Here is a 17,597-nt window from a genome sequence, read left to right as displayed (position 1 = left end):
TCTGGAAGAACCGATGCTCAAATTGTCGGACTATGGAGAGCCCTTTGAAGTCCATACAGAGGCTTCAGACTTCGCTATTGGGGGGGAACTCATGCAGGAGGGTCATCCGGTGGCCTACGAGAGCCGCAAACTCAACGAGACCGAGCGGCGGTATCCAGTGCATGAGATGGAGATGACATCAGTAATCCACTATCTACGAGTTTGGCGACACTACCTCCTCGGGTCGCGATTTGTGCTGAGGACAGACAACATCGCCCTGAGCTATTTCCAAACTCAGAAGAAGCTCTCCCCAAAGCAAGCGCGATGGCAGGACTTCCTGGTTGAATTTGATATGGCAATGGAGTACAAGCCCGGGAAGGCGAATGTCGTGGCCGATGTGCTGAGTCGGAAAGTAGAACGTGTGAATGCCGTGCAACTGGAGGGCGGAGGCTAAGCAAGTCAGTTGCACTCCAACTTCCTTTCCCGAATCAGGGATGGACTGTATAGTGATCCCCAAGCAGTTATCCTGATGCAACTCATCAAAGAAGGCAAAGCACGACGATTTTGGGTCCAGGAGGGACTTGTTTACACCAAGGGGAATATGGTTTATGTTCCCCGAGTGGACAAATTAAGGCGTGAGCTCTTAAAAGAGTGTCACGATTCCCTTTGGGCGGGACACCCGGGCATTCACAGAACATTGGCTCTTGTGGAGAGGGCCTTCTACTGGCCGAAGATGGAGACTGATGTGGAGGAATATGTTCGAACGTGCCTTACTTGCCAACAAGACAAGGTAGAGCAGCGGAAGCCGGTGGGACTTCTGGAGCCGTTGCCCGTACCAGAAAGGCCGTGGGAGAGCATTTCCTTGGACTTCATATCAAGCTTGCCACCTGTAGGGGGACTCAGATTGATACTCGTGGTGGTCGATCGATTTTCAAAGTATGCAACTTTCATTGCTGCTCCCCTACACTGTTCAGCAGAGGAGGCGGCCATGCTGATGATGAAGGATGTAGTGAAGTATTGGGGAGTCCCGCACAACATCATTAGTGATCGAGACGCTCGGTTCCTGGGACGATTCTGGACCGAGCTATTCAAATTGTTGGGGTCAAAGTTATACTTCTCTACAAGCCTCCACCCCCAGATAGATGGCCAAACTGAAAGGATCAACTCGCTCTTGGAGCAATATCTCCGGCACTACGTGAGTGCCAATCAACGAGATTGGGTGAAGCTGTTGGACATTGTCCAATTCTCCTACAACTTGCAGCGGAGCTCTGCATCCAACAAGAGCCCCTTCGAGATTATCACAGGACAACAACCGTCGACTCCACACACCATGGCTGTTGGGTATACTGGGAGTAGTCCATCAGCCTATCATTTCGCAAAGGAATGGCATCGAAATGTAGATATTGCGCAGGCTTACTTGGAGAAGGCGGCAAAAAGGATGAAGAAGTGGGCAGACTTGGGAAGGCGATCGCAAGAGTTCAAAGTTGGCGATTTGGTGTTGGTAAAGCTCTAACCAGCATCACTCCAATTCTTTAGGAACAGAGTCCACAAAGGATTGGTGCGCAAGTATGAAGGGTCCTTCCCAATTATCAGCAGGGTAGGCAACGTCTCTTACAAGTTGCAGCTGCCGGCGTGGTTCAAAATTCACAACGTTCTTCACGCCAGCAACCTAAAAGCCTACCACTCGGATCCGCAAGACACTTCCCGAAGTGTTCCAACTCGGCTACCTCCCATCACAACCTCCTACGAGAAGCGAGTGGAAACCATTCTGGCGGATCGCAAGATAAAGCTACCCAACGGAGCTGAACAGACAGAGTACTTGGTGAAGTGGCGAAAGCTTCTCCGAACTGAAGCCAGTTGGGAGCCTGAAGACGCCCTGCGACATGAAGAAGAAGTCATCAACAACTACCAACAAGCGTCGACGAGGGCGTCGACAGTTTAAGTGGGGGAGAATGTCACGAACGGTCGTCGCGCACCCGCAACAACTCCGTTCAACGAACCGTTCGTCGCTCACACCTGCTTGGCATCATGTTTTCTCTTAGTTTTGGGTCATTTTGCTTGTAAATATGTAAGTTCGAACAAGTTGCAGCGTTACAAAGCGACCGCTCACCGAACCGAGCAAAACAACCCCAAAACAGCTCCGTTTTCGCGTGCGTGGGAGGCTTGCGGCGAACTGCCTCCGCTCACCAAAACGTCAGCCATCTCAGCCCCTTTGAACCCTCCGGGTGGCACAGGGCTGGATGGGGCTTCGCTTATATACCGGGCGTTGAACTCTCTTTCGCAAGTTCGCACGTGGCCTTTACGGGAACTTGTCTTCGCGTCCGGGACCAGGTGAGCGACTGTTTTGTGGGCTTGCAGCTGTTCGTTCATCCTTCTAAAGCCTTGTTTTCTCCTTCTCCCTCTTTTCTCTTGTGCACGTAAGGTGTTCGTCGAATTGCTTGTAAAGCTTCCCCTTTTCGCGAGATTTCGGGACTTGTCCGTTGCTCGTTCTTTCGATCTAACCAACTTTCTCTTTTACAGGTCCTTCGGGACCTGCGAGAGGTTATAAAGTGGGCTGATCCTTGCGGAGCAATATCGCAAGGGCGAAGCGCGACTTAGGCAACGTAAGCTAAGTTCGCGTCTTTGCCACAAGGGTGACTCGCGACTTAGGCAACGCAAGCTAAGTTCGCGTCGTTTGGCCGCCAGGGTGCCTCACGCCTTAGGCAATTCCAGTTAAGGCCGTGACACAGCGGCACCAATGTTTTGACCGGTACCGTCCTGGATTTCGATCGTTATTGAGGCGTATTGATCGGTATGTCCTAGCATGGTAGGTGGAGGTATTTTTAAGGTTTAAGGGTATACCGTCGGTATGCACTGACATATCGATAGTACATATCGGTATGTATCGTACTGAGCATATGTTGGTACGTCAGTACAGACCAGTATTGAAAACCCTTTTGACAACCATATGTTTTAAGTCAAACTAGAAAAAGCACAATATATAAAGATGCTCGAGTTTGAATGTCAATCTTTCTAATCTACAAGATTATGTCTTTTTCTACATCTTGCAACTCTATCTGGTTCTTCTTGTCAAGCACTACTTGAAATTGTTTCAAGCTAGATTGAGTAATTGCTTCGGATATTTTGGAGCACATTCGAACAAGCCATTATTATCATGTGGTTGTAATTGTTATGGTTACTTAATCATCTTAACCTTCTCAAACTGGTTGTTTTTTATTGACTTAAATTTTCTTGTCAAATGTTTTCATGATTCCTATGGTGTAAGGTCATGTTCGCATGCTATAAAAAGCTAGAAGTGAAATTTGAATAGATATATGTTTCCTTAAATGAAGATGTTTTAGGAGAAAAGAAATGAGTGCCAATTAAATATATTGCTAATGAGAAAGGTTATCTCGTAGCAAAAATGAGAGTTAAGATTTCTTAGAAATAGTGATGGTATTACTGACACGGTTAGTTTTTATATAAGAAATTGAAATTTATTTGTTTGCATTTTTCTTCTTTCTTGTACCTGGGAGGCTTTAAGAAAAGGAAAGGTTTTACTAAGTACATGGCTGAATGAATGAAATTTTTGTGGTGTGAGGTCATATTTTTAATGGTGTGATCCATTGTACATACATGAGATGTTTGGAGGTATCGCCTTTATTCTTACAAGTGAATCCCAAATTTAGAATGATCCAAGGATTTATCTCTTCTGATTCTTTTGTCTCAATCACCTAATCTGTTCCATTTTCTATTTCACAATTATCAAATTCTATAAAAAGGGAAAAATGTTTTTCTTTGCCCCAAGAGGTCTCCAAATTTCTATCCTATGCCACATTTGGTATGGTAGCATTCTTATCCTACATCAGATTTGGTATTAAATAAATTCTCTTATTGCCTTTATTGAGCATTGACTATTGATAGTAGCATTAGCTTGAGGGCATACTTATCACAGTCTTATATTCTCCATGTCTTTTGACTGGTTTGTAAGTAGTTCCAATCTTTCAGATTTGATAAGCTCAACCTAGTCTTTGAACTTTTTATGACTTGGTAAAAACAAGCAACATACTGTTTCTAAATTGGACAAATTTCTTTCTTCTTTTCTTGTCCCGTGGGATTCTCATAGATTTTTCCTTTTCTTTTATCTAGTATCAGTTTGCTCTCTTATTCATATTATTAGGATTTTTACTTGCAGGAACCTTGCCTACTGTCACATATAAGAATCTATAATAAATCTGTTCTTGAATGGGAAATTAGTGTTGGATTGCGTTTTAAGGTATGATACTATACTTATTTCAGTTTTGAAGCTTCTTTTTAATTCATTGCGAATTGTTCTTTAGATATATGTAAAATGTTAGCCTGCTTGTTGTTCCTTTATGATAAAATGATGATATTATAAAGTTGTTTCCATATCACTTTAAAGTTATTAGTAAAATCAATTAATGTTTGTATTTTTTTGCAAGGATTGAAATATCGTATCGTACCGAAGTTTCGACATTCTCTCGGTATGGTACGGTACTTATACCGAGTAGTATACCGCTCGATGTATATATATATATATATATATAAGTAAAAAAAAAAATCTGCGACATCACCTCTCTTCTCCCCCACGCGGGGCGATGTTGCATATATATATATATATATATATATATATATATATATATATATATATATATATCGCCTTGTTACGGACTTAGCTGGAATTGCCTAAGTCATGAGGCACTCTTACAGCCAAGACGCGAACTTAGGTTGAGTTGCCTAAGTCGCGACGCACCCTTGCGCCAACTTCTCAGACTTTGCTGAGATTGTCTAAGTCTTGAGGCATCCTAGCGACATATGCGTCCGCAGAGGTTCAGCCTAAGTGCAACCTCGTACAGGTCCCGAAGGACCTGTAAAACAGAAAGTTGATTAGATTGAAAACGAGCGACATACAAGTCCCGACGTCTCGGAAAGAGGGAAGCTTTACAAGCAATTCAGCAAGCACCTTGTGTGCACAGGAGAAAAGAGAGAAAGGAGGAAAACAAGGACTTTAGAAGGTAGAACGAACAGTTGCAAGTCCACAAACAACTACTCACCGGGTGTCGGGCGCAAAGGCAAGTTCCCGTCAAGAAAACGTGTGAACTTGTGAAGATTGTTCAACGCCCGACTATATACCGAACCCCATCCAGCCCTGTGCCACTAGGGGGGTTCCAAGGTGTTGAGATGACTGACATTTCGCGCGCTACAGCGGGCTGCAGAAAACAGCCTGTGACACGTGAAAACGAAGCCATTTTGGGGCTTTTTGGCCTGGCGCGGTGAGCGGTCGCACTGTGCGCTGCAACCTATTCGAACTTGTATTTTTACAAGCAAAAACACACAAAACGAAGGCAAAACAGGCTGCCATGTCTCTGTTCAAGCATGCAAAAACGACGAACGGTTCGTTGAACGAAGTTGTTGCGAGTGCGCGACGACCGTTCGAGACAGTCCGGTAGCGAGTGGTTCGCGTACCAGTTTACTGTCAGACTGGTACATAACGCCCGCATCGGGCGGTATCATTCGAAACTGTATACCTTGGTTTTTTGCAAGGTTTGCAATACCGAATGATACCGCCTGTATCGGGCGATATGTACTAGTCCGTCAGCAGATCGATACACGGATCGCCCGTTACCGAGCGGGTAGCGTCGATTGAGTCTGTTATTGTCGACGGTGACCCAGGGAGAAGAAAGAAGGAGAAGGTGAAAGAAGAGGCAGAAGGGGAAGAAAGAAATAGGAAAAAGAAAAAGAAAAAGGAGAACCTGAGATCGGCGTCGCTCTCCTCGTTTGCGGCAACTTCTTATCCGCACACGGGGAGAAGAGTATCGGCGTCACGGGGCGAAGAGAGGCGACTTTGTTTGAGAAGAGATGCGATGTCGCCTTGGGCGACGTTGCAAATTTTTCTTTCTTTTTTTCAGTGATGTCGCAAATTTTTTTTTTTTTTGTGGCGACGTCGCAAATTTTTTTTTTTTTCTACCTGAGAAGAGAGGCAGCATCGACTCGGCAACATCGGCCTGCATGGGGAGAAGAGAGGTATACCGAGCAGTTTACCTCTCTTATATATATATATATATATATATATATATATATACCGAGCGGTATACCGAAATATACCGCTCGGTATACAGTATCGTACCATATCGAACAAATCTCAAAATTTTGGTACGGTACGAAATTTCAATCATTGATTTTTTTGTCACTTTATTCATATTATATGAATTACTTCTGTGACATAAGTATTAAAGGTGGTATTTGCTGCTCTTTCCCTTATGCAGATTTCATTTAGCTAAGATCAAAATCTGGTCTAAAAAAAAGTGAGCTGGTACAATTGAATACCCATTTTGTGAGAATTTCCAGTTATTAATCCTTAGAATAGGATTAACTTATCACAGTTGACATGCCAGCTGCCTTTTCAAGCTTGTGCTCATGATATTCTGCTTAAGTTTATATAAATTATCATGGGGGTTTCATTACAAACAAGGTTCGTCGTACCACAGCATATTGTTCGGTATGGGCAGTATGTATTAGTTCGATAGGGGACCAATATGAGCAGTACATACCGATACATTAGCATGCCCCACCGTATCATGTGTCGGTATATCGGTATGGCTTGGTATGTACCATACCGATAGTCGGTCAATACACCAGTATAGACCGACAAGGTGAACCATGATTACAAATGTAAATATAAATAATATATAATATAATATAATATAACCTGTATTGTTGTGTTGGTCCTTTGTGTTGAATCTGGTGCATGCTGGACTGTTGACTTGCTCCACTGTCTTAAATGTGAACTTCTACCACTATGATTTCAAATATTACATGCACTAATATAGCCACTTGTTTATATGTTCAATTCATATTATATTTGTTATTGCCAAACTATTTTGTGTTGAAATATATAGTTGCCCTCTTGTTCCTTGGTAACAGTTTCTCTAGATGTTTGCCAAACTATAATTTAGTTGACACGGGATTAAGGAAACATCGACCAAGATTACAATCCAAGCCAAATGAGCTATATACATGTTCCCTTGACACTATAAGTAGCCCTGTGTAATTTTGACTAATTAGCTTTTGAAAGATATATCAGAGTAAATTGTATGACATATATGAACCAGATTAAAATGAGCTTAAAGCGCAAGACTGTCTTAAAGCTAGACGTACTAATTGAGAACAGAAAATGCACAATAAAAGAGACTGGGTCATGATAGTATATTCTTTATCGATGATCCAAGTTCATCCAACAGTAGATATCTTGACTATTTGGTAGAAGGTGGCAAGATGCTTTTTAACCAATTGTCCTAGAAAAATGATGGGTGTTCCATCAACCAAAGAAAAGGACAGGTTCTCCTTTACATCAGATTTTGTACCAGAGGTTGAGGTCACTATGCTTTACCTTACTTGAATCCTCATCCTATAAGCCTATTATCATGAAAATTTGAATAATATCTATTATTCAAGCATACAGTTTTCAGTAATATATATGCCAATCCAGAGGTTACAGTGATGCTTAATTAAATCTTGCATGAGTCACTATATTTTTACCTTGCCAGAGTGCAATTATGGTATTGCTTTTTATTTATGCATGTAAACAATTTTCTGACTTGTTATATATGCTTTGCTAAACATGTTAATGTAAACTATAAAGTTGATTTTGGTTCTTACTTTTCAGCCTGAGGCATTTCTAAAAGTTCGTCCACGTTGTGAAGCTCCAAGAAGAGAGATGGTTTATCCTATGAATTATACACCATGCCGTTATGTAAGGATATCTTGCTTGCGTGGAAACCCAATAGCTATATTTTTTATTCAGGTATCCCCAAATTATTATCTTCATCAATTCAATTATCTCGTCTAATTTGATGGTACTCGCTAGGCCAGAATTGGTTCCTCGGGATCAGAAAAATGAATATCTAGTTAGCTTTTTGACTCTTTATACCAAATACTCTGAAATGATTCAGTTGTGTTATGCATGATGTTTATGTATGGAACCAAGGGCATAGCCTTCATTAACCTATATAGAGAATGCTGGAATAATTTTAGTTCCTTGCACCTTTATCACCTGTATAAGTTCAGTCTGTTCAACAAGTGTCAACATAGATTTCTACTGTCATTTTATTGTTTATTCTAGTTATTGTTTTACGCCTTTGAAGAAAATGAATCTTCTAGGTTGTGTACATGGATTGCTGGCATCTGATTGTTTATTCTAGTCAATGTTTTATACCTTTGAAGAAATAGAATCTTCTTAATATTCTCTTTTTAAATTCATTGCATTTTACTGCTTTCATGTTGTTACGTATTTTTTCTGGATATTCTGTTAGTTACATATTGTACTTGAATCATTGAATCATTAATGCCAGCTTATGGGGGTTACTGTTACTGGATTGGAACCTGAGCTTCAACCTATTGCTAATTACTTGATACCACATATTATATCACACAAGCAAGATGCTCATGATATGCATCTTCAGGTAAATTGCTATGTTTTTATGATATTTATTTTCAATTTTATCATTATATTTCTGCCCTTATTTTAAGCCAAACTCTAATTCCAAATTGTTGATAGCTGCTTCAAGATGTGGCAAAGAACCTGCTGGTTTTTCTTCCGGAGCTGGAGGTGCAATAATGGCTATTTTCTTCTTAGTTTGTCCCACTGCATTTGTTCGTCTTCTTCTGTTTGGCATTGTCTTTTTTGTGATGGTTAGACAGTTTTCATTTCACCCATTGCAGACAGATCTTACCAATTTTCCCGATGCTGCTGAGACTAACATTCGTTTTTTTGCAATGCTTGCTGGTCCATTCTATCCAATTCTGCGTCTTTCTAATGAAAGGTGAAAATTCAACTATTATTTGCAAATTGTGTTGCGAGTACTAATGGAGGCCTTTTGCTAATTATACTTTGAGACACTTCTTCACATGAAACTTTGAGGCAATTTTTTTAAATTGCTTCACATGAAGCTTGAAGGTCCCAAATTCCAATTGCAAAACAATTTTTATAGATCCATAAATGGCTAGTTTCTACTTTCTAGATTTCTAGATACTAGAACCTGATCAACTTTGCAACTGCATCTATTTAAGTTTTACCCATGATGTGTTCTGTCATAGTGTTCTGGCAGTTGCCAAAGCATGGGGTGTTCATTTTGTTGCATTGTTGGAGAACTGTATAGCGAGTATAAGCTAGTATAGCAAATGTGAACAATTTCAGAGATTAACTTCAGATTTAAGATTTCCATGCTGCTTTGTGCTTGTGTGTACTGACAAAGAGCCAGCATTGTGCATGATCAATCCTAATTATAGGATCCATAGATCCCAAGAGAGCCTGCAATAGTGCAGGCATAATATCGTATATGCACACTGTTATGATGCAAGTCAGGATTGAGAATGTGGCTTGAATATATTTGTCTGCCAAGCAGGTTTCTTATCCAAGGGCTCAATAGATTTAGAGTGATAATGAGACAACACATCTTGGTAAATTAATCAGTGAATTGATGTGAATTTGTTAGGCTGTTAGGTGATATGATATGTTCTTGTTTTCTCTTTTTCTGCTGCCTTGGTAGCTTTCCATAATTGTTTATCAGTTATTCATTGACCAGCAGTCATTGGCCAATAGATTACTGCTGCTCAGTGGATATCATCTGATCATTTGCAACATATTACTTATTGGTGGATAACTGTGCATTGGTGTTAATGTATTTGGGAGGCTACCAGGAGAGGGTTGTGAGCCTTGTCATAGGAGAATGACACAAAAAAGAAGTATGTTATTAATTATGTATGTGATGTAGGACAATATGCATGGAAGACTCTTGAAACAAAATTCTTTTCTAAGATTTGATAGTTGTTGAATGGAGAAAATATATTAGTTGAGAGGAAAGAAGAAAACAAAATCTAGAAAAAAATAATTAGCGGACTTGTTGTGGCCCAAGAAGAAACTCCCCAGAATGAAAGTCGCATCTCAACACCATGTTTTGCATGTGAATGATTTATACTGTCGAAAAAGAAATGTGGCCTCACACCACACATACATAATGTGGGAAAATAGCTCATTTATTCATTCATTGATTTATTCATATCTCACTTACAATTCCTTTCCTTTTTTGTAGAACACACGCAAAAGAAAATAAAAATGAAAATTAGAATAAAGCAAAATTTCAAAATTCAATTTATCATTAATCTTCTTTCTTAGAAGGAAATAACTTTCCTTATTTGATATGGAGAATAACCTCTCCTTTTGATGATAAATCCGATTGATAAATATTGATATATTTACATCTTTGTACTAATTTTCAATCAAGAAGATTCTTTCTTATGGAGATGAATTTTTCAATTAAACTTAATGCTTTTTTTTTTTTTTTCTTTAGAATCTTCAAGCCTATGGTTGCCCTTTTCTTTTGGTTGACTTTGATTTTTTCTTCTTAGACATCTTAGTAACTAATATTATGATTGTCATAGATGTTGCGATATGACAACTTATAAAAATTTGTGAGAGACACTCTAAACTAGTTAAAATAATTAAAGAGAAAAATAAAGTCAAATTTTCTCGCATTAGCTTGTGAGGTCAGATGTGGATTGTGTCCACTCCTAAAGTGAGTTCAGTCCTCGTACCCTCATAATTGTCAGACTCAAAAGGGACACTAACTTGACCAAACCTTTTGGGTCAGTAGTTCATTGGTTGAACGTATGGATCAAGTGATTGGACTGCAGGTTTGATATAAAAATCTATTTATATTGCGTAACTGATAAAAAAAAAATGTATAAAAGAGAGATATATAATATTTAAAATATATAACAAAAATATAGTTACAAATTTCATTTTGTTATAGAATAAAAATCATGAAATTGGATGAGCGATAGGTTAAAATTTAAAGTCCAATAAGTTGCCTGATAGGAAAAAACCGGTCATTATGTGATTTGTTATGATAAAAGAAGAGAAATAAAAGATTGTAAAAGAAAGCAAAGAGGACTTTGATGTAAAAGGGACACGAGTGATGAGAAAGAAATTAAGGATGAAAGAAATAGAATAAGAATGGGCAACAAGAGAAAGAACAAGAGATGGAAAGAAAAGATAGAACAGAGAATAATGAGGTGGCAAGTGAGATATGGGTTGGATAATAATGTGCTTTGAGAAAGCATCTAATTTTTTACTTTTTTCGAATACCTCAAAAAAGTAAGTATGAGTATCTATATTCAAGAATAATGTGGTCAACATTAATAAGAAATGGTCCAATCAACAAACCATACTAGCGAAGGGTCCAATTCTCGATCTTTCCAGTCCGGTTTTAGTAACTATGTTTGAACTCTTGTTCTTCATGGTTTCAATTGTTGTGATATATTCATCATGCTGTATTGGTCCAAAATCATACATATATTCTGACACAATGCCCATATTGGTCAAAGTTAAAATGTTGTATTTGTAATGTTTTGAAAGTTAGGGGTTTTTCCTTGCAATTATAATAAGTTTCCACATGGAAACATCCTTTATGCTTGGCATGGATATTCATGTACACCATCTGCTAAGATTGTCAAGAAAAAGAAAAAGAAAAAAAGAAGAAGGCTGAGCTAATATAACTGATGGCATGAAAAATTTGGTTGATTGAAGATGCCACTAAAACTGATACCAAACAAGCATCTTGCAGAATAAGAAAAAATAAAGATAATTAAGGATCAACTGATCACGTTTGTTATAGCATGAACCTTGACTCTAAATGCAGTTGGGATACCCAAAGATTACGTTCTCTTTTAGTAACAATTGTTTCATCTATGTTATAGTAGATACTGACCATCTGTATAATGTGACCATCGCACAGGAAATTGTTATGCATCTTTGTTCACTGGTTCTCATCTAAAGTTCCTTTTTCCATTGATATGTAGGAAAGCTTCAAGTGCGTTGCCTTTTTCTTCTGATTTAGATGCATCCAAGAGCAACCCATCCTCTACTTTAACTGTTTCGTCCAACTTTGAGGTAGGTGCATTTATGTTTGATTTTTTATATTTATTGAAATAAAATTACTCACTGCTTACCTTTGCTCATATGGTTAGTTGACACTTGTAGATATCTATTGTTTCTAACTGTTGCTGCTTCGAAATCTTGCTGCTTGATTGAACCCTACTTGCCAAAAATATTCCAATACTATGCTATGGACTATTCGAATGCAAAAATAATTTTTTTCAGAAATAAGATTCCCAATATGATTAGATGCATTCAAGAGCAACCCATCTTCTACTTTAACTGTTTCATCAAACTTTGAGGTAGGTGCATTTATATTTGATTTTTTTTATCTTTATTGAAATAAAATTAGTCAGTGCTTACCTTTGCTCATATGGTTAGTTGACACTTGCAGATATCTATTGTTTCTAACTGTTGCTGCTTCGAAATCTTGCTGCTTGATTGAACCCTAATTGCTAAAAATATCGCAATACTATGCTATGGACTTTGTTTTCAGAAATAATAGTCCCAATATCATAGGCAATAGTCTGTGAATATTCATGGTGGTGCATGGTTGACATTGTGATAACTCATCAGGCTTATGTTGTGTCGAGACCATTAAGTCTAAAAGCCATCAGCTTTGGCAGACGACTACTATTGCAATCAGAAGTTGACTTGCCTAACAGTGGCCTCAATAAAAGAACTGAGCGGTGATGATTGCTTTAGTTTCTTACCCTGAAAAGGCAAACAATATTTGAGGGAGGAAAATTCACCACAGGATCCCATAACCTTGTGAAGGGTCCATAAAGTTATTCAAAGAAGACATGTCTAAAAGGCCTTTGTAGTTAGAATCGTGGTTTTAACTTTTGGTCCAGTACTGGTTTTATTAATATACCAGATTAGTATGGTGCCAGTGTAGCAGGGCAGTACACCAACCTGTATCGACTGGAGCAAAAATAACAAAGTCTAAAAGTTTAAATACCGACCATGATCCACCATTGATTTCAGTAATCTATCAGATTGGTATGGTAACAGTATGGCAGGCAGTATACCAAGTTGTACCACCTGGTATCAGGAAAAGAACACCAAAAGATTAAATACCAACCAGTTTCGTACCATATGGTTCGATACTAGTCCTTGCTTGGATATGTGCTTACTGACCGGTATCTGAAACCATGTTTGGAATTAATCACATTCTTGATACCTGGTACAGCTATATGAGACTTGTGACAACTAGCACTGCAAGAGTTGAGTGGCTTGAATGAACAAATGAGCGTCTGGGTTCTGTCCTGATTCATCTTTCCAGGGCAAGTACTTCATGAAGCTTTTTGAACTCTAAAATTGATTTTTTTTTCCCCTCTAATAGTTCTACGCTATGTTAGAGCATCTTCCTTCTAGGCTTCTAATCCTTTAGTTAGGATTTAAAGAGACAAGCACTTTTTACTCAATTTGAGTTACAGTAAGACTATGGTCAGGACTCAGGATATCAAGATTGGAACATGGCAGGTAAGGATGAGCTGAAAATACATGCAAATAACATGCACAAAAAATTTCCTGGTCATATTTGAGTCGTGTTTACCTGCGCTTTTTATTCAATGCTTGTATCTTTAGTGATCTACCCTGACCACATCTTGTTGTAAAAAAATCTCTGCATTTGAAGTAGTTCTTCATCATGCATCAGAAGTGTCTTTTTTCTGAGAGATCTTTCATAGGTGATTTGACTTTGCAATGAGATACAGAATGATACACTCCGAGATGGTTGTGGTGCATGCATAAGATTCTTCCTATAAATATTAAACTATTGGAGATAACATATTCTTGAGTTAAATTTTCCATTGTTGCTGATCTCTTGAAGATGGTTCGGCATCAATGATTACTTGAAGAGAACCCAACCCTGGTGCCACTTGACCTCTCAGATCCCCTTGAAGATAAATGGGTGTGCTTGACTTTGTCATCAGCATTGTTCTGGTTAAAGGACAATCATCATCAGGATTTGCTGGAAGTTTGTGACATTGCGGTGTTGGTGCACAGAATTGGTGCATTTTTACAGACATTGAAGCCAATAATTCTTAGCTTGTTTTGTGTGTTCAGGAACAAAAATGTGATCATGAGCTACTCTCGGAAAAGTTGTTGCCTATGTGAAGATGTAGGGTGGACTTATTGTAAAATGTAGACTCTATTGCAAATATGATACTATATCACAAGAGTTCATTGTGATGTATGTTTGAACCTGGAAGTGGGGTTGACAGCTACAATTTGCTCCACAAAACCTCTTTAGTGTTTTTTTTCTAATGGAAGTTGGCTGCCAGATGTTGCTTTCCTGTAATGGAAACTGATAAAGCCCGACATTATAGGATTTACCTAACATCAGTATCTCAGAACTGTAGATAACTACTACATGGACAAGGATTACACCTACTGTCTTGTAGGGATATCATGATTTGAGTCTTGTAGTTTTGAAGCAATAAACTACCATCTCTTTTAAGTCTTCATCCCTTTTTAGCTGAATGAGATCAAGAATGTTGTGTCGCTACACCAGACTCTGTAAAGATATTAGGCTTTGGGTTTTTCTTCTTAAGGTTTAGTGGCAGAGGTTCTTGATGTTTTTGTTAATCATTTGAGATATGATTTGAGCCAAGCCAAGATAAACCTTTATGGAGTCAAATTGTAGTCTTCAGATGATAATTAAATGATCTATTTTTATTATATAGATTATCTACAATGTTGGAATTAAGGTTTTAATTGTTGTGATTTTCATATTGGCTTAAAAATTTCATGCTAATATGGTTTTAAAAAACCCAGTAAAAAGGATGTTGGACATTATGTGTATAAACACATTTTGACAATGTATTTCTTGGCTGTGCCAGTTAGATAGTGCTTTCTAGGACAAACCAGTTTGAACTTATGAGAACCTGATCAATTTTGGTCCAAGGCAACATGAAATCAATGGTTTAACACCTCGGTTGGTTTAGGGTTTCAAGCTTTTTTGAAGTGGAGGATGTCACTTCTTTTCAGAGGGGAGATAAGGGGAGAAAGACAGGAGAGCTGATGTGATTCTTGTAGGAGGTAAGCATTTTATATTTCTATAATCTCAAACCTTTTTTTCTTTTTTTTTAGTAATGCTGGTAGTTTGCCTTGGCACTGTGGTGATTATTTTCATGTGGATGATATGTATCATACCAGATTGCTAGCTGAAACAGGGATCACTAGGTGGACTTAGATCATATACTGCAAATGCTAATGGTTTTTTCCTTTTTACCAAAAATTACATACTTTATATGTATGTTCTGAAAAGATAAATACTATTGTCACTAAAGGTATAGTCACGTCCTTGCAATATTTGCAGGCACAACCAAGAAGATCACGCAGTCCACCCTTCCCTGAACTTGCTTGCAGTTCTATAGCATTTCGATCTGATGCTGTCATCATTCTGTTAAGGAAGGCATATAAAGAGTCTCATTTGGGAATTGTTTGTCGGAGAGTATGTATTTGTTGTCTTTAATCTTTTCTATGGTAATAGCTAGTCCTGAGTTCTCTAAGACTTCAGTTAATATTTATGTGTTGGCCCTTTTGCTTCTTAGGCTTCAATAGCACTGCACAGACTTGTAGAAGCAAATAATTTACTAGGGGAGTCAGCATGTACTGATGACTTGGGTCTGTCTTCTATATCTGATGAAATTGTTAAAACTGAAGTAACCAGTCATATGCAACCTGCTGATTACTCGAGCTTGTTTGGGGAAGAATTCAAATTACCTGAAGATTATTGGGATGCTTCTTATTTGAATGTCTTGGATATATCTGCAGTGGAAGAAGGCATTCTCCATGTCTTATTTGGATGTGCTTCACAAGTATGTTCAAAGTGGTCACCAACTTTATTATGTTTTTTAAACTAATGATCCTGTTTTTTTTCCTATTGGAATAACTTTTAGCCACCAGGAGTCTGCTTCTGTATTAAAATTGTTGAGTGCTTACATTCTTTTATAATGAATATACAGCCTCTCCTGTGCTGCAAATTGGCTGACAGTAATTCAAATTTTTGGTCCCTATTACCACTTATACAAGCACTGCTTCCAGGTGAAAGGTCTTCTGCTTTAGCACCTTCGAGTGGTTTATTTATTAATTAATTTGGATGGATTCTGATTCTCTTTCATTTGATAGCACTTCGTCCTCCGATTAGCCTCCCAGATCAAGTTGATGATAGTTTTTCACAGTGGAATCATCCTTCTGTCCAGCATGCTCTCTCTCAGGTTCAGCAGTGATGCATCTGGGTGATATATGTTACATGCATTTGTATTTTTATCAAAAGTCTCAACAATTCACATTAATCTGTTGTTGCAGATAATAACAATGTCATCATCATCAGTATATCATCCTCTTCTTCATGCTTGTGCGGGCTATCTGTCTTCATTCTTATCATCTCATGTCTGTTGGTTTCATATCAAGTTTAATTATGAATAGACAACTTACTTTTTGGCTTTCGATCTAAGCAAGCATTTATTTTTCAATCATCAGGCAAAGGCAGCATGTGTATTGATTGATTTATGCTCTGGACCATTATCACCATGGATATCTACAATTACTGCAAAGGTTTCATCTTTTCCCATTATAAGTCTACATATGAAGTCAACGACTTATATTTTGTAACTGCGTCGACCCTTTTTCAGGTTGATCTTGCAATTGAACTTCTAGAGGACCTCTTGGGTGTTATTCAAGTAATTCCATCAGTCTTCTTGCTTCTATTACTGTTCCGAAGGTCTAATTCTTTATTATAATGAATGCTTGTTTGGTTGGTTGGTTATAAAGTCATGGATACAAGTGCAGAAGACTGATGCGATGGATATGGGCATGCATCAATGTATAATGTTAACTATTTAACGTGACAAAATTTGGTATTTATTTAATGTTAGAATAGGTAGATGTATATATATCATGATTCATGTTAAGTAACTTATTCATCACGAAAATATATAAACAGTGTTTGGTCAATTATCTGACATAAGCAATTAAAACTATCCATGTTTGATGAAAATTTGGTCATTGCTTGGTGCAGATCTGACCAATTTTGTGGTCAATACATTGTGATTTGTTGTGGATGGTCAATTTATCAATCACTAATTTTTTCTTGAAATAATCTTCTCATTTTGAGAAAAATGTTATTTGATTTGAACACTATAGTCCTGGCATACCAAAGACTTTGAAGGTTAGAGGCAATTTGTTCTACTATGGCATGGTTCACATTACCGGTTCGTACCACTGTTTCGATCAGCTATCGATACTGTACGTACCGAGTTATACTGAACGCACCAACACATGGTACATTGAGGTGTACCGATATACCACCCGTACCGATCCTTGTGCTGTGGTATAATTGAACAGTCATTAAAAAAAATATATATAAATGTTTTGTTTGGGATCATATCTTCTTTGTATTATGTATAATTATTGTTTGGTATGGCATTTCCGCTTTTTGTTCTTTTAAATTACTGACACTTTTTCTATTGTGTTAAGGAATGAAAAGGTTTTTTACTTCCATTGATTTTGAAAACCACTTTTCAATCGGTTTTGTTACTATCTGATGCCCCCCTCTAGAGTATCCCTTAATGGTCCTGTAATTGTTCCCACTCTCACTTCTCTTCTATAATTTTCCAATTGTTAAAGTTGTGATTGTTAATGTCCTTCTATAAAACCAAGAAAAACTAAAAGT

At 38.1% G+C, this 17,597-nt stretch overlaps 1 protein-coding gene across 17 annotated transcripts in view; it reads left to right on the top strand.

The window, feature by feature from the left end:
• LOC135585667 (uncharacterized) overlaps window positions 1-17,597 on the top strand; it is a 44,774-nt gene that overhangs the window by 5,807 nt on the left and 21,370 nt on the right. For 16 of the 17 annotated variants that reach the window (XM_018826370.2, XM_065181598.1, XM_065181597.1 and 13 more), the window contains exons 2-14: window positions 4,154-4,234; window positions 7,646-7,783; window positions 8,331-8,441; window positions 8,537-8,587; window positions 8,701-8,801; window positions 11,839-11,929; window positions 15,240-15,374; window positions 15,475-15,741; window positions 15,889-15,967; window positions 16,052-16,140; window positions 16,232-16,315; window positions 16,406-16,480; window positions 16,558-16,605. In XM_018826370.2, coding sequence (XP_018681915.2) covers window positions 4,154-4,234; window positions 7,646-7,783; window positions 8,331-8,441; window positions 8,537-8,587; window positions 8,701-8,801; window positions 11,839-11,929; window positions 15,240-15,374; window positions 15,475-15,741; window positions 15,889-15,967; window positions 16,052-16,140; window positions 16,232-16,315; window positions 16,406-16,480; window positions 16,558-16,605 — 1,350 coding nt within the window. The remainder of the gene's footprint in view (window positions 1-4,153; window positions 4,235-7,645; window positions 7,784-8,330; window positions 8,442-8,536; window positions 8,588-8,700; window positions 8,802-11,838; window positions 11,930-15,239; window positions 15,375-15,474; window positions 15,742-15,888; window positions 15,968-16,051; window positions 16,141-16,231; window positions 16,316-16,405; window positions 16,481-16,557; window positions 16,606-17,597) is intronic. The other variant, XM_065181601.1, reaches the window with a different exon arrangement.

Source organism: Musa acuminata, chromosome BXJ1-5, assembly GCF_036884655.1.
Source record: "Musa acuminata AAA Group cultivar baxijiao chromosome BXJ1-5, Cavendish_Baxijiao_AAA, whole genome shotgun sequence".
Classification (NCBI taxonomy): domain Eukaryota; kingdom Viridiplantae; phylum Streptophyta; class Magnoliopsida; order Zingiberales; family Musaceae; genus Musa; species Musa acuminata.
This window is presented reverse-complemented; position numbering and strand designations above follow the sequence as displayed.